Source organism: Necator americanus, chromosome IV, assembly GCF_031761385.1.
Source record: "Necator americanus strain Aroian chromosome IV, whole genome shotgun sequence".
Taxonomy (NCBI): Eukaryota; Metazoa; Nematoda; class Chromadorea; order Rhabditida; family Ancylostomatidae; genus Necator; species Necator americanus.
This window is the reverse complement of record NC_087374.1, coordinates 34,162,518-34,180,187: the sequence shown is the minus strand read 5'-3', so window position 1 is coordinate 34,180,187 and position 17,670 is coordinate 34,162,518. Positions and strand designations below refer to the sequence as shown.

The 17,670-nt window shown below is 40.3% G+C and overlaps 2 protein-coding genes across 5 annotated transcripts; one reads left to right on the top strand and one right to left on the bottom strand.

The window, feature by feature from the left end:
• Window positions 1-588: 588 nt before the first annotated feature.
• Window positions 589-4,905, top strand: RB195_003604 (uncharacterized protein; the record flags this gene model as incomplete). Its single annotated transcript, XM_064201328.1, has 7 exons — window positions 589-667; window positions 3,355-3,404; window positions 3,465-3,539; window positions 3,605-3,688; window positions 4,395-4,478; window positions 4,542-4,613; window positions 4,843-4,905. The coding sequence occupies 7 exons, from the start codon at window positions 589-591 to the stop codon at window positions 4,903-4,905; spliced, it is 507 nt and encodes a 168-aa protein (XP_064057209.1).
• Window positions 4,906-5,819: 914 nt separating this feature from the next.
• RB195_003603 (uncharacterized protein) lies at window positions 5,820-17,664 on the bottom strand (the record flags this gene model as incomplete). Of its 4 annotated transcripts, XM_064201324.1 has the most annotated exons (8): window positions 5,820-5,916; window positions 6,004-6,031; window positions 7,114-7,200; window positions 7,259-7,346; window positions 15,234-15,370; window positions 15,546-15,562; window positions 16,666-16,749; window positions 17,585-17,664. In XM_064201324.1, the coding sequence occupies 8 exons, from the start codon at window positions 17,662-17,664 to the stop codon at window positions 5,820-5,822; spliced, it is 618 nt and encodes a 205-aa protein (XP_064057205.1). The 4 variants fall into 4 exon arrangements, with proteins under 4 accessions (XP_064057205.1, XP_064057208.1, XP_064057206.1 ...); XM_064201327.1 differs by lacking the exons at window positions 16,666-16,749; window positions 17,585-17,664 and adding an exon at window positions 15,718-15,838 and having other exon boundaries at window positions 15,546-15,572; XM_064201325.1 differs by lacking the exons at window positions 15,546-15,562; window positions 17,585-17,664 and having other exon boundaries at window positions 16,666-16,684.
• Window positions 17,665-17,670: the final 6 nt, after the last annotated feature.

Sequence of the window (17,670 nt, the reverse complement as noted above, 5' to 3'; positions counted from 1 at the left end):
GAAATAATAGATACCAAAAGATATTTGGAATGGAATATGAGCAGACCTATAAAAGGTACACAAACTTACTTCTTTGACTAACCAACAGGAATTTTTGAAAAGATTTCTCGTAGTCTAGACCGCCATCATCCGTCCCTGTCAGAAAACTTTGGTCTCAAAGTCCTAAAACCTGGCCTTCCGCTTTGAACGAAACTCAATCCAAGAATCTTCTCGTTCAAAGAGCAGTACTGTGAAATGCGAATCCAGTATAATAACACAAGTATATAACGACGCGTTTGTCAGTTTTTTCTTCTTCTGCCAATAAACTGGATCCCAACACCAACCTAAAATGAGTTATATTCCAGCGCTGTTGCCTCATCGGTAGATAAACATGCGACATCTGATCAGAGATACCGGAAAAACCTCATATAACCGTCATAAACTTGTATGGGAACGTTCAAATGCCCATATATCTTCATCCAGAAACAGAAGCTAAGTGTTACACGCCAACGACAAATACTCTCCATTCACTTTTTCCTGTGCACAATTTTATAGAAGTTCTTGAATTTCGTTTTTCTAATAGCGTGTTTAATTTCCCATTACAGTAACATGTTGTTGGTTATCGTGTGCTGTGCCACTTTGTGCAGCAGTATTTTGGCTAAACCCGTACAGAATACGACATTTATATGTGAGTTATATGTGAATTTTCACGCGCTGTTTCAGAGAAAAAAAATACAGGAAACTTCTTTCCTTCTTTAAAATTCTTGGAAAGTTGTAATATTACCAATTATGAGATTATCGTACAACTCTTGAAGTCAGAAACCTTTATCCACGGAGCACGGGCCGCTTAGCCTGTCTAAGGCTTCGCTATCATGTCGATAACATATCGTGCGGAACTCATCGTCACTTTTGTCTTTACAGAGTCGAAAGCTTTCTTTAATTCAATGAAGGTGAGACACTAAGGCGTCTTGTGCTCTCACGATACCTCGATGAGTCTCCGAACAGTGTGGATGTGCTCAGTCGCGCTGAATCTTTTTCGAACCCTCCCTGCTCGCATCGCTGTCCTTCACCGAACACTTTTTCAATCCTTTTAGGGATCACTCTTGTAAAGAGCTTGCAGATGACGGATAGTAAGTAAATAGCTAGTTGAGTCATGTGAATCTCGCTTCTTATACAAAAACACTGCCTTGCAAATATTCCACTATTTGGGAACTTTGCATTCCGACAGATAACGTGTAAAGCGCCTCGACGGGCGCTGATGATAAAAACTGGCGGCAGGTCTTCGGATGTCCAATTCTTATCCTGTCCGGATCAGGTTCCGCACGATATGTTATCGACATGATAGCATGTTGTAGTTCGGACGGAACAACGTCTGGAATGACACGTTCTTCTCCAGGGTGAAAGGAGGAAAGGAGGCAAGTGGACATAACTGTCAGGAAGATCGGATTAGAAATCGTGGATGATCTCCTTCATTCCCCTTCTCGATGTAGCTATTGTCGCATTTGAGTTTCAAAGAGCACTCATCTTCGTCTTGCAATTGGCAATGTCTCCACAAGCATACAGAAAACTCCGTCCTCCCTCTGCATCTTCAGCCAACACTGATGCTTTTCTCACCTTATGGTCTTTTTTTACCGCTTCTCTGCAACGCTTCACGAGCTCAGAGGTAGGTCCGTGGCTTCCTGCAGCTCGTGACAAATCAACCTTAAAAGTTTCCATGGACAGGCATATCTTGATGATTTTAAACTCTCAACACTTCTAGTGCAGTTGTGAAGACGTTCAGCGAGCGCATAGTATTTCTCGTGGATTTTATCCTCGGTGGATCTTAGCAAAAACCGGCAAGTCTAGGGAAGAGATTCCAGTTAATGATAGTTCTAGGACTTCGCTTTCTGGACTTTCTCTTCTCGTGTGAAGCAAAATCTTCAAAGACGGTGGTCCGATCCAGTGCAGAACTTTGGTAAAACAGCGACATCCATTAGGTGAAACGCTTTAGTGATGATAACGTGGTCCATTATGTATTATATTATTTCGTTATGGTGCCCTCCATCGTCCCATTCCCAAGTAGATAAGAGGGCTTCTATAATTGGTTTTCACGGGTAGTTCTAGTCCTCTTGATAAACTCAGGAAGCCACTTCCTTTGTTCGTTGCACTGTAGGCTGTGGATCTCGATGTAAAGTTCCTCATGTGTTTTCCCAATTCCAATTCAGCGTTGAAATAGCCAAAAATGACCTTTTAGAAGGTACGTCTTCTCTAGATTCATACAGAAAAACTCGACTTATTTCTCCTACCTTGATGTTGAAACGTAAGATCAACGACGATCAAGAAGATCGACGAACGACGATGAAAAAGAAGACGAAGATCAAAGTTGGCGTTGAACCACGTCTTCTAGTATGATTTCGGTCGTAAGTAGTTCGAAAGAGTCGACGTTCTTTTGCCATACTCTTGTTGACAAGGAAGCCTGCACCACCAACTCCTCAACTGTCGCATGTTCCTGACAACAGTTCTTCTCCAGTTTCATAAACGGCGTTTAGTGAGTGGTGACGTTTCATCTCGGTCGCTTTGATGATGTCGTACTTAATTTTCCTGGCTTGCATCATCAGACCTTCCACATTCGCTTACCATTGCATCGGTTTTAATAGTCATAAAGAAAATTGCCAGAAGGTAGACTTATACGGAGATTTGTTTACGATAGCTATTGTCGTCAAGGACAATGCAGAATTGCACAAACTATGTTTTCGCACAAAATGAGTTTCTATACTCCTGTCTGTTTTTTTTTTTCACAGTACAGAGTCTAGGGCTCGCCTCCAATACTAATCTTCCACCTCTCCGCACAGTATCTCGGAGTTTTCATCTCAAATGAGGCTAACCCACTGTGTTGTCAGGAAAATTACATTGTATTTTCTTTTATAGTTGTTGCTTTTTTGCTTTCATCTGAAGGTGAGGAATAACTTTTTGGCAATGCTAAAGTGAGCTGTCTTCTCTTTGTTGACGAAAAAAAAGGATAAAGCGCATCAGTCAACTTGGGATGCGCCAAAAACCTCTTATAGAAGTCTAGAACAAAGAAAACAATATTTATCCGTCGGTTACAATAAGCCCGTACATAATCTACAAGTTACATCTATTGCACTCCGTCTCTATGACCACACAGGGTAAGATGAAATAAATTTAAAAAAGAAACTCGCTCTGAGAAGATGGATTTCCAATGGCTTAGTGTTATCTATTCCCCCCTGACGTAGCAAAACGAACAACAACAAACGATTAACAGTCGAAGAGTTTTGAATCATCAACATGATGGACCACTTCGAAACTGTTTCTACCATGTGAATACAAGCCTCTCCCTCAAAACACGACTTCCAGGATTTCAGAATACATTTTCAGTTGACCTGCTGTTGAAACTGGACGATCAAGAAATGGATGAACTCATCAAGGTATCTATCTATGCACATATTTATTCGAAACAAACATTCTAATTCATCAAATTTCAACAGGTCATGAAGATAATGAGAGACACATCGCTCACAATAGAGGATCGCTGTGCTAAAGTCGAACCGTTTCTAGAAGGAGTGAGTAAAAGACACTTCTGCGTTCGTGCGGTGATAACTTATACAGACTTGTGTCCTTTTTTGAGAAAATCCCCAACAAAGCGCTGCGGCTTGTTATGGAACTTAATGACTATGTGGTGAAACTTGTCGAGTCTAGCGCAAGCTCTAAGGTGAGTTTAGAGCAAAAAACCATCTTCATTTTAAAGCGTTCTGCTCCGTGCAAATCGAGAACGGTCCAGATAGAATAATTAGGTCTTGAGACAAATAAACTCAAAAAATTCCATCTCTTTCTCTCTGCCAATCTGTAAAAGTTTTGGCCGTGGTTGTGCTGACTAGAAAGATCCGAGATCTGGGTGATGCTTCCGATAAGAAGATCGTTCACGAAGATACGATCAGTGTTATAAACTTTCAAAAAGCACAAAGTGGCACTTGTAAGCTGCAAACGACCATTTGTCGTCCTGAGTGGAGTTTTTCAAACTGATTTCTTGAAAATTCGCAGGATAGGATAACCAACCAGCCTACATTTTCCAAGGTAAATTGTGATTCTCTAGCCAAACCTCAGAGAGTTTAACAATATTCCCCAACGAGGAACTCAAATTAGTCCTTTTTTTTCAGAAATAGTTGTCAAGACAGAATCGTAATGCCATTAGAGAGGAGAGCGGTTCTTTTAAACAGGATAATCAAAAGTTGGGTCAGAGAAGTAGCAATGAGGAATGGAACATACTGCTGTTCTTGAGCTAGCATCCCAAGATACATATGAGTGGGAAGCTTCAGAAGATCTCTGAAAACACGTCTTTTTTTCGTCTTAAGAAAAGGAAAGAAAAGACAAAGACTTCAAACTCGCAATATTTTTATTTTATATCTCCCATTTTCCAGGTGAAAGATCTCTTCAATAAATTTCGCGACTTATGGATTGACAAAAAATTTTTAAAGATGAAATTTGAAGAGAAGAAAGCAGCGGTGAGCAAAACTTTTAATTTCCAGTAACAATTCAGATTTTTATAATCCCTTTTCTGCCTTAAGGTCGAGAAGATAAGGAATAGTTTCAGTAAGAATGAGGTGAAGGAATTGGAGAAGCTTGAGATGAAGATTAAGGTTTGCTTGTTTCTGTGTGTTCCAATTGTGCACATACCAGCATCTATTTAGAGTGATCGCGCACTCATGAAATCCTACATATTTGAGTGCCATCACGTAAAATCCTGTTCGCTATCGCTTTACTAAGAATATTTTTCTCAAAGGCTTAACACCATCCTTCCTAGTTTTTTTTCTTTTTTTCCAATTTCTCGTTATGCCCATGTGTGGCTGCTTAACTATGCATTTACAGAAAAAACAAAAAGAGCTCGGAATCGAGGATTTCGCGGACATGTTTACGGGACTAAACGAATGAAAGAGTCCTTCAGAATCCCCGCCTTCTCCGCGACATTAAAAATATGGCAGAAAACCTTGAACAATGAACATTTATCTATAATCCACTTCGTTCCTAGTTAATACCTATCTCTGTCATTTACAAAAAAAAACTATCCTACTGGTACCTAGAAAATGTTAAAACTCAAATAAAGTACAAGCGATTGTCGTAGATGCATAGAAGAAACCACTGTTATTCATTCGACGCCATTTGTAAAATAAAATTCGAGCATGGTTCGAATATAATCATTCGATGGATTCCTTTCCGAGTTAAAATGTCTTCCAGAAAAAAAAAAACAGATTGAGTTTCATTTCGCAGTAATTTTCAGCAACAAATGACATTATTAGGGAGTTTTTTTTAGCCCCGACAAAGTTGAGACAGCAATGTTTCATTTTTCTGTTAACCGTTGAAGGCATCAAAAAGGTTTATGGAGCAAACATCTTTCCGGTAATAGGAACAGCCTCTGTTCATAAAAGTACGGTAGTTTTTTGATTCTAAAAACAATACCTCATGTAAAATGTGGATTTAGCCCCTTTTCGAAAATGATTTGAAATGAAGAGAAAATCTTTGAGCGACAAAGAAGTCAGAATTTATATGAATTTTGGCATTGAAAAGGAGCGAAGGAATTTGTTTCACGATCAATTGATTAGTTGCCTTCCGACACCTACAACACGCATGGTAATTCCTCGTCAGCAAGCAGAACAACTTTATTCACTTTACTAGTTGGAAGTTGAAATCTATTTGACCCATTTAAAATCTATCTGTTCCTCACTGGTATTCACAAAATTTTACGTCAGTAGCTGATCTCAAAGCAACAAACTGGAACTCCTTAAGATTTTCTGCCGTACAAAGAAATAAAGGTTAAAGAAAATGTCTTTTTATTCTCAAATAGAATTTCAACAGAGGCGACATTCCTTTCCACAATACCGCATCTTCGTCGTTGTGTCGTAAAAGCTGCTTCTGCAGAATCCATTATTGACCCAATGAGGACAGCTGAATTAAAAATTACACTGTAATATAAAATATTTTTGTATAAAATGAAAAAACAGCTTGAGTTAATAAGCCCTTGGCACAACTTACTTTCGATTTGTTCCGCAAAACGTTTGACCTAGAAAAGAAAGTGATGTGTTTTACGAACTTTCCGATAACAACCAAATGGGTGGCATTTGATCATTGCATGAGACCATATTGTATTTTGCTGTAATCTTCTTTATCTATAGGAAACCGCAAGGTCGAGATTTGGAACTCTAATATACGTCACCTTTCTTTCCTTTTCAACAACCCTTCAAACAAAAAGATGAACTCGGGCGAATGTAAGCAAGAGAAATTGAGGCCAATTAAGTTTAAGGTAGCACTTTGTAGCTTCTCCACGAATAACTGACTGTTGCTCCTCTTTTATGGCAACCGTCGATAGCTACTGAATGCGAAGAGAAGCTGGAAAGCACTGCTCGTGCCGCTACATATCAGGACTTCAGGAATGCTGCTACAGGAAAAGTGCAAGTGTTTCAACCTCTAACATCTGAAAGACAACCATGTAGATAGTGCCAGTTTTTTTTTAAACTGCTAGTTGGATTTTTCTGGGAATTGGTTGATTGTATAGGGATTGGGTTCGTGGATTCTTCCTCAATAAAACATATTGATATGTATATTTCAATTCTTGAGCTCTGAGCTCTCTTGAGTAGCAGAAAAAATGAATTATCTACTGTTACTAGGCCAACCTAGCACTAATGTTGCAAAACGAGATAGCATGTATCAGTGTAGAAAAAAAGATTTTCTAGCTTTAATTTACAACTTCCTTTGTTACGATACATATGTACTTGGACATTCCTAAAGAAAAAAATGCGAAAATATGATGTGTATATTCAAATGCTCCCATATCTAGATCGGAACGCACACTGGCATGCGTACAGACTTCCGAGGTGCTCTCAATGTAAATATAAGGTCCGATCGTCAACCGTCGGAAGTTTCCATTCAAAAACTAAATCAGCGCCCCATTAAGAATATCTCGGCGCTCGCCCATTCTATTGATAGAAGCCATTCCAAGAAACGTGTTTAGTAATCCAATTTGCTTTTTTCCGCAGCTATATATATTACAGCTGTAACTGCCCAACTCAGGAAAGTATCTATATTCAATGTTGATGTCCCTAACATATTACGAAACTAACAACACGGAAAATTCACCCGACTTACGTTTAACTATGGCGCGAGGGTGCGATACATCCACTTCATTTAGGTTCCCTTCCACTTCTTCTGTTGCATTTGAGTCAATTTCTCCCACTAAATCATTTTAAGAAAATAAGGGTGGACCGTGTATATATCAAAGTTGTAAACGTACTTGTCAAAGAAAATAGAAAAAGTAAAATACCAACGGTGAAAACTTGAACCATTGAGAAAAATGTCTGAAAGTGTTTCTTGATTGATACCTAAAATAAAAATAATTTTATTTTCCGAGAATGCATGGGCAGAAGAGCCTTCACGTTTAAGTTCCTCACAAACAGAGCCACATATCACAGTTCTTAAAATCTAAAAGTTAGTTAGTTAAAATCTAGTTAAAAACTGTCGCTAAAAGTACTGTGTAAGAGTAAATATCAAGCTTACTTAAAAGCAAATACTGGTATGGAGTTTTGCGGTCTGATTATTGGATCGCTTTATAAGCTTTTGCTCAAGCGTATTTACCTTTTTCATAAAAGACTGCAAAGAATAGCGACTGTATGCAAATTAGCACCCAAACTAGCACACATATTGTTTATTCAGCACTCGATGAATCAGCGCTTCCACAAAGAATTTTTTAAAATAGAAATCACGAGTGCTTTAAGCACTGTAGTCGTTTGCCAAATGTCTGCATTAGTTTTAAAAAATAATACAAACAATAATATATAAATAGAAACAAATAATCGAGTAATAATTGATTTCAAATTTTTTAATTTAATCGACTGGTGTTGCGGCCTAACACGGCTATTCGTATTTTCGGCGGTGTGCATCGTATTCAAACATATGTGAACCCATCCTGCTCGATCCTTAGCTAGATTTTGCAGAGAATCTGTTCATCCGTCGTTATTCCATAAACGACGGAACTTTACGTCAACTCCCTGTCAACTCCCCCTCGCTAACTTCGATACAAGGTCGAGAACATCTTTTTTCCTTCTCTTTGTCTTTTTTTTCACGTGAACTGCCGGTACGCCATACGAACTTCCGAGAAAAGGTTCTTCGTTATGGCACACCATTGACCAAAATAAGCCGTTTGAACATATTTCCCTCTATGCAGTGAAGTCTCTATCACCGTCTACGGCGCTGTCCAAGTCTCCTATCCGTTCATAATTTTAGGGCAAAGTCCCGATAGGTAGATTTGCAGCTTGAATTCGTTTGCGATGGAGATCGACCACAAGTATTTGATCAATGAGCCAATGCCGAAATGCAGCGCATCTATGCTAAACATCCCTCTCATAGCTGTCATGGTTTTCAGCACATAGAATTCATCCACGAGTTCGACAGGTTGTCCGTCCATCCTGACTCCTGTTGAGGGTCGCGAGGAAACCCACATCTGCTTGCATTTATTAGGGCGTAGGCGTAGTCCATAGGCTGCAGCTAATTTCGATACAGGGTTAAAAGCATGTTCTAACTTCGCGTCGCGCTACTAAAAGTAAATAATACTACATCGTTGGCGTATTCAAGATACACATGCGAAATGGAAGTGACTCTTCCGTTTAGTTTTTCAGAAGAAGAAAGGGCAGACCCCATCTTCATACCTCCCTCGGAAGCATTACAATTCGAAACCAGACTACAAACCGAAAAAGCATCTCAATCTTCCTGCGTTCTCACAGAACGCTTCGAACAGCCGATCGAACTCGTCAATGAGTTCTGTTACCTGGGCTCTATGCTGAAGAGCAACGGCAGCTACGCCGTTCGATCGAGTCGACCCCATCACCAATGAAGTCGAGCTGCGAATCTACCTATCCGCAATTCGCCCTATCATGATGTACGGATCGGAGACTTGGACAGCATCGTCTACGGTGATGGAGAGCCTTGATTGCACAAAAAGGAACCTGGTTAGACGGCATCTCAGCTGTCTTTGGCCTAGGGCATACCACAACGAAGATCTTCACGTGGAAATCGATGCGGCGGATGACACCTGGAAAATATCAACATCTTGCACCACCATCGAAAGTGGCTACAGAAAACTGTCTTCGCTTCTTTGGATATAGTAAGGAGACCAGCAGATCGCGTTGTTCAACGAGTTTTGGGAAGTTTGTCGGGTTAAGCTGGAAGAGCCCACCTGGTTCTCAGCTGAGGTGGTGAAAGAGGACCTGAGAACGTTCGTGGTGGATAGGCAGTTCAGGCGAGAAGTAAAGTTTCGCAGGATATAGAATAGCGACGAATGGATTGATTCCGTGCAAGCTACCTCAGAAGATCGAGAAGATTGGGCAGAGATTTGTTCAATGACGGCAAACCTCGGCGAAGATGCGGGTAATCGCGTCAGGCGATGACATCGATCAAGACAAGTAAGTCATAACAACTATAGAACTTCCTTATATTTCATCCGTCTAGATCTTTGGATGAATTACTGATTACACACAATAGCACAGGATTTATTTTGAGTATGCTAGATAATACTTATTATAATGTGGTAGTCTTGGAAGAGACCAACGATTTTGATGTAATTTCCTACTTTTATACGTTTTCAAATATATAATACAATAACGAACAGTGAGATAAACGATTCTACAATAAAACTGTTTAATTTTTCAGTCTTCATGTTCCGCCTTGGGAAGTCTTTATGACCTTATTTTTACTACTTTCAAATTATATGTGCTTTAATTTAAAATATAAACTAGTGATTACTTCTATATTGAAATAAAAGACATTAGATGTCACGCAAGTAGACTTTAAACTAATGATGAAATGGTTTGAGAAAATTATTATTAATGGCATTTTCAAATATTTGATGAATACTAAACACGTCTTATGTAAGTGCACAGAATTAAATAAAGTCAAGAGTTTTTGAAAAAAAAAGAAAGAAATTTTAAGCCGCTAATATGTAACTTCTCTTTTTGAACTTCTCCCACTTCGATCTACTTCGGTCTTTTACATTATTTGGCTCTATGATCTCCCTCCTCGCCAACTCCAACTCCAACTATGTAAAGCAAGCATTTCCGATGGCACATTTTTTTTCCGCTACAACCATCCCTTCTTAGTGTGGAGAAGATAATAAAAATGTGACTTCTTAACTCTCTTCATTCTCACATACTTTAATCCAACCATTTGTTCCCGTCTAGGCGCAAAGACGAAGCGGAGCATTCTAATCGCGATATACTGCTATTCAGTTTCCTTTTTCAACTTTTAGCTTCTTTCAACTTCTACACCAAAAGAAATTGCTCGAAAGTTAAAGTTAAAATTAAAGTCTTAGCAAAAATTGATGTTAGTCTTGTCATAGCCCTTCCTCTAAAAATCAATTACTACTAAAAAGGAAATTGTTATCGTGTGCTTTCGGTGAGGATGCAACTGTTGGAGAAAAATGATCACAATAAATGTCGTTGGAATAAATAGAAAAATCGTTGAACTGTCCTATCTTGTAGGTAAAAAAAAACATTTTGAAAAACAGGGAAAAATAGTACTTCCTCAAACTTTTTCAAATTAATACTCACTTAAACAAAGATTTCAACAATTTCAGACCACTATCTTCGTGTTCTGCCTGAAATGATTTCGTTTATATGTCGCTTTTACTCATGTTAGTATGTGTCCCAATTCTTAATATTTCAACATTTGATTTTATATGTAAACGTATTAGCTTAGCACTAAGCATAAATAAAGAAGTAAAATTGTAGAACTTTACATTCCTGTGGGAAAATTGTTCAACTTGCTCTAACGCTGCTTGTCTCGTCGCTGTCCTCAAAAAAAGCAGCCGCTATCAAAAACTGGGAATTTTCACAGGTCGTAGTCGTTGAAGTTGACAATAGTAAATAACTAATAAATAGACTAATAAATAGACTAATAAATAGAACTTAAAACATGAGACTATGAGCCTTCAAGGAGCTACAGCTGAGGAGCTGCAGCTAGTGCTTCACAGAAAAAAAAACACATGACAAGAAAATCTGGTAATTTATGACATTTCCGTAGTCATTTTACTAAAACCTACATAGTTTACTTCAGGTATTTTCGAATAAGGCAAATATGAACAACACAACAATCCCTCTGCTACATTTCTTTCCGTAGGAATGTTTATAATCATTAATCTATGCATAAACGCACAAGAGAGGTAGGGGTAGAAACAGCAGAAACTGACCGCAGTACCGTCAACACTCACTGTGGTCGTCCAAACAACGAAGTCATAAGGAAGATCGCAACTGTGCCTAAAACCGTTGAAAAGGGAAATTACCAGCTTAGTTAGCTAAACCGGGAAGTGAGCATCAGCCGGGAAGTATAAGTGCAGTCTACGTCCGGACCTAATCTTACGTCTACGAGTGGGAGACTACTCCCTGGGAGACTACTCCCGGTGAGTCTACTCACCTTACACAGTTACGCGTGAGAACCAACTACAAGCTACATCTTCTGAAAACAGGACCGAAATAATTTGGTGGTTCGACACGAGAACATGGACAGTGCAGTCCAAAGAGCAGGCACAGTTGCATTAGGGAAGGGAGGTTTTTGGGGACAACAATTCCCTCAACGATACCTCATCGCAACACAACGCCGCCGAAAACTCGTCCATTTGTATTTTGTTCCCCAAGTCCATCCCCCTAGCCCCGAAAAGTCTAGCACAATAATAAAAAAAAAGTCCACAGCAATAAGAGGAGAGTGATGCGGATGAAGGGAACTGAATCTTACATAGTTTTATAACTTGAATAGTTGTTTTGAACAAATTTTAGTTCTCCCTTTATGATCCCTGTTCTGTGTTGGCCATGCTCTCCGATAAGTGCCGTTCAATTGCCACCTCCCTTATGACAGTCACACCTGTCGGCAACGCACCTTTTCGAAGAAGCACATTATAGTTAAACTTTTTCACGCCTTCGGCGGACCAGTAGTTTGTTAGGACTGTTTTCTGCGTTTTTTTTAAAAGTGTTATATACGTGATACGTAGAGCACCTACATACAAAGAGAGGTGCTTAACTAACTCTACAAGCAATAGATGTCTAAAAAAATGGTATACAAACAGAGATGTGTAACAACATTCCTCTACACGGAATGAGATTTCGCACGCAAAAAAGTTCTAATCACATTCTTATTTCTAAGCTTCTGGCAACGACACATCAATCTAGTGATACTGAACCCGTCCCCCAGCCCCTAGGGTTTCAATCGTGGTCGTACTTTCTTGCTGCCCGTGCAAGAAACAGAGAAGGTTTTTGATAAGCTAAAATTTCACAAAAAAGCACGAGAGAATAAAATTCCCCATGAACAAATACTGGTATCACATTCAGTTAACAGCCTCTTATATGTTTATCTTTGCTTACCTGCTCTTTATATTCTTATCTACAGCTTCTGAATTAAAAGAGCATCATGTGACTCTTTATTTAAAAAAAGAAAAAGAATAGGGCCACCCAAAATTCTTCTCGAACTGAGTGACGATCTTAATCTTTAGGTTTAAGGGCTGCAAATTCACATCAACAAATGCATTGAACACATAAACTGAAAAATCCGTGCGAAATCTCATTCCGACCATAGGTGCAACATATAAACATTCACTTTTTCGTTTCTGAGGACAAAGTGCTTAAAGGCATCACCCCACGGATCTGATGTGGTGCAGATTTCAGGTGGAGTATTCGTATACGGGATGGGAGACTATGGAGAGCGGGGTTATTCCGTCCATTTCTTTCTAATTCTCGTAAAAAACGGCCCGGAAGATACGGCTTCAGGCGTATTGGCGCACTATTTTCTACAGGGAGTTCGACTAGAGCGCGCCAGTCTTGTGCGGCGCCGCATCTTCCGGGCCGTTTTTTACGGCAGTTAGGAAGAAATGGACGGAATCACCCCCCTCTCCATAGTCTCCCATCCCGTATACGAATACTCCACCTGAAATCCGTACCGTATCCGTATCAGATTCGTGGAGTGATGCCTTTAAGGACGATCAGTCCCTTTGGAGTATAGCTCAGTGTAAGAAGTTCCATGGATTCAAGCAGTCGTGGTTCAAAATCGCCAAACCCCAACCAAGCTCCTCCACCTGCCGTTTCGTGGTCGATTAACTAGTTGCAAAAAGTAGTGGAAGTAACTATAGTAGGATCAAAACGACATGAAGCACGGTGCCGTTGCGTAAGCGGCTGTGCTCGAAGCGGCGCGGTGGAGATAGCGGTCTCAATCGAGCTGGGAATATCGGGAACTACAGCGAGGGGTGGTAAGGGTCATCAGTATATTCAAACCGTTCGCTCCACCGCGTCGCTTCAAGCGCAGCCGCGTATGCAGCTTCACTGTCCTTCATCTCGTTTTGACTAGATCGCATGCTCATTCATGGAACTCAAACTCGCCCCACGAATCTGAGGTGACACGTATTTCAGATAGAGTATTCGTATACGGGATCTTAGATTATGGAGAGAAGGTGATTCCGTCCATTTCTCCCTGTATCAGTGGAAACGGGCGACCTCGCAATGCTGCTTCTTATGACAGTTTATGTTGCAATGCGCAACGTTTGCGTCCCGCCCAACTCCGCCTGCGATTTGTCGAATACCCACTAGGACGAATCGCAGGCGGGGGATGCGCAAAGGTGGGTTGAAGATGTCGTAATTAACAGCGTTCCGGAGCTGCCCATTTCCACTGATACAGTCTCCAGAAATGGACGGAATCACCCCCTCTCCATAATCTACGACCCCGTATAAGAATACTCCACTTGAAATCCGTACCACCCCAGACAGATTCGTGGTATGCTGCTTTTAACAATGACGGTTTCACTCACGACAGCGAAAATTGACAAGATTTTTGTCAATGGCAACCTTTCCCCGCAACAGATACTATACAGTGGTCACAGCCAATATTGTTAACTCCTTGAAGACCATAATGGCTGTGATATGATCTTTCTTCTCATACATAAAGGCGACATTCGTGAAAATATTTGATGTTAGGTTTTCCCTTCAGTAACCTAGTTTTGGGAAATAGTTTTAAAGGACGGCAGCAATTCCGCAATGATACAAAACCAATAATCAGAGACATTAGTTTACACGACTCATGAGACATTTCTTTGGAAACAGCCTACTAATAAAATAGGAACGTATAGAAAAATCGTTGATGATGTTCATGAGATGCCCACAAACTTTTTCCAAGCCTTTTTGATTTATTTTAAACTTTACCTCACCAGATAAATTCCAGTGACTCCCTCTTACCGGAATTCGTGTTCTGACGCTAACTACAAAATGTAATTTGTGAACCACAGAAATAAACTCTACTTAATGAGCATAACCATGTCAGAGGGGAATTTGGTTGCTAATGGCGTTTACTGACCTTCCCTGACATCCCTGTTGTTGTTTAATTTACAACCGTTCGAGTAAGAAAGCACAATTTACGCGAAATCCTTCTGTAACTGCCACGGATGTAAGCAGATGTCTTGTCGGAAAGAACGATGGGTAAATGTGATTCTCGGATTTTTGGAGGTGGTTAGCAGCCATTTTTGAAGTTCGCTTGCGGAATTTCATATTTTTTAGTGGAGAACCCAACATCCAAAATTTTCTCAAATGCTCCCTTCAATCTATGTTGCACCTATGACAACAACACATCAATATTTTTCTTTATTTAATCCCATAGTATAACTTAAAAATGAGAGGATGAGTAACGCACTTAACGCGCGGCTCGTTCCAAGGATCTGACCGGACGCCCTAGCCTATGATGAGCGCGCTCAACGACGGGTAGAGTCCATGAAACATTCTTGAATACCTAGAAATGAAAATTCGCCGACCCTATCGAAGCTTTTAATCGCGCTACTTCTGAAACACTTGGCCATCGCTCCAACTTCTGGAACGACCGCTCAAGTGCCAAATTTAAGGGGCGAAGGCAATGACAATGACAATGACAATGTCAATGACAAACAATGAGATGGATCACCCTTTAGCACCGTTTTGAACTTACACAACCACCACACGAACAAGTGCTGTCAGAAACATCATTTGACTCGAATTTCGAACTCCAAAAACCATTGAACTACAGGTCCAAAAAGAATGCTAAAGGCTGAGCTTAGCGCAATAAAAAAAGCGCTCGTTAAGTTCGGCGCAAGACAACACAAAAAACAAAATGGAATAAAGAGAATCGAAGAATCCAGCAACGATAAAATATGCCCTATGCGCGAATGCGGCAGAAAAAAAAAACCTATTCGTCTCAGATGAAAAGCAAAAGCTTACTGTTGCAATTGGTAGAGGATCAGTCTGCAATGCGAATAATACTGGAAACTTGTAGATAGAATAAAAATAAAAATTGATGTCGGATTCGAAGGAGTAGATGACCAAATAGTTCACAGTCGGCGAAGTCGCTAGAAACCCTAAAAAAAGAAAACCCTTGAAATTGCTCAGCTTCAGTTCCCATTGACAACTACACATTCTCAGTATATTCTAAAATACCCAGTTCATACAACCAATGGTATGCTTCAGCTCAAACTCGACTGCTAACTCCGATTGCGGCAACTACTCTTTGAAAAAAGGGAAATCTTCCTGCACCTTCTTGCTTGATGTCTCTTTCACGTTCTAGTCAAATTGTGTTCCTCGAAAGCAGAGAACAATCCTATCGTATGGAATCCTGAACCAGCAGAACACAAGTGCTTGACACACACTCGTTTTCATTTCATCAAGAACTGTTTATGTATAGGCGGATCAATACGACATGAAGTACGGTGCATTTGTGTGAGCAGCTGCGCTCCAGGAGATGCAGAGGAGATAACGGTCAAGATCGAGGTAGGACCATTCTGAACTGCAGCGATGAGAGGCGTTAGCACGGGTCTCCGTTCGATCATAACCTCTACGCCCCATCGCGTCGCTTACGCAACTGCACCGCGCTTTATTTCGTTTTCACCCTACCATGACCTTTATCCTTCAAAATACAAATAGGTAATCAACGACAGTAAATTCACATGAACTGAAATTAAATAAGGTGACATCTGGTTCACCGGATGACCGTTAATCTGTTAAATCCGAAATGTTTAAAGATGACGCCAAATTTCTGAAGTTGTTATAGTCGGCGCCGAACGTGTTCAGCTGATCTAAAGTGACGCTCAACGCCGAACGCAGACATTGGTGCAGTCGGCACAAGGTCCCATCCGTTCAACTGCAACATTGATCAGCAGGGCATGAGTGCCACCATTCGCGCAAATGCGTCGTGTCAGTACGGCTAAATACGTTCGATATCGATCATGCATAGCTTTCAGCGCAAAAAAAAACCTCATGCATTTATCATTGATCGTGCAGAAATTGTATAATCTCAACGATCTTTTCGAAAACTAACGGTGTCTGATCAAATTTTCAATCCATTTTTTCTCTCTGGATCTTATTTTCACGTGGGTGTACTCAGCCGAAGAGTATATCTCATGTACCAAAATAAATCTTCATATAAATCAGAGAAAAGAGCATCGCATACTACCATTAGCTATTTCAGAACCAAATCTGAGCTAAATCTAGTGAATCTCTCCAATACTGTCACTCTCTTCTCCAGAGTACTAAAGGCATGATTTGCCTCATATTTTGCGTGGTATTTGCAAGCAGTACATGGCTGTTGTTAGCGTATTCAAACTATAGGGTGAAAGTTGGGAAGGTTTGTACCGACTAAACAGCAAGAGCAACATACCTCTGCCTTCGAACTTCATACTTTTTTCTAGAAGCACTAGCCATGTCTTTGGTAATTTCGAGCATGTGTATCATTTCCAGTATTCTGAAAGAGAGTTGAACTGTCGGAACAAATGCAGTAATGCAGACTCTCAGAATCTGTTTGGACAACCATTAACTACAAACGCGGACGCGGAAAAACCAAATGTTTTAATCTGAAATTTTGTACGTTGGACTGAATAGATTCAAGATGCGGTGGGAGCAGCAAATGAGCAACTGGAACCATTGTAGTAGGGTCGAAACGACATGAAGCACGGTTCACTTGCGTAAGCGGCTGCCCTCAAAGCGATGCGGTGGAGTGTATCGGTTAGAATCGAATGAGGACACCCGCTATCACCGTTCACTGCTGCAGTTCTCGATGGCCGCACCTCGAGTCCAACCACTATATCCACCGCGCCGCTCCGAACGCAACCGCTTACGTAGCTGCACCGTGCATCATGTCGTTTAAACCCGACTATAGCTATGAGTATTTGCCTTTTGACATGTGGTTACTGCTGTTTTACTCCTACTGCGTATCACTGAACGAACAAACAGTGTGAGCTATATGACTTTAGAAGAGGAGGAGCACACCTTAGCTGTAAAGTAGAACTAGTTCTATTCGGAGATCCATCAAAACAATCCAAGTTTAACAACATGAATGACGATTTTTAATGGTTGCTACAGGGTCCACGCATTGCTTGTTCAGCCATTACAAGAAAGATGTGCAGAAGCTCCGCGTGGCAATCAATAATCACTGAGGATTGCCCCAAACTTTGTGACTTTTGCAATGAAGGTCGTCAAATTCTGTGTTACCAAAAATATATTATATTATATTATAATGTATATATTATTATAATATAATATAATATAATATATTATATTATGTCAAAGGAAATACCTACATATTCTGTTTACGCATAATGGACAATTGTTCAGGAGCTTGCGCTGATGTTGCTTCGGAATGTGGTGTAGCGATGAACATGTGTAA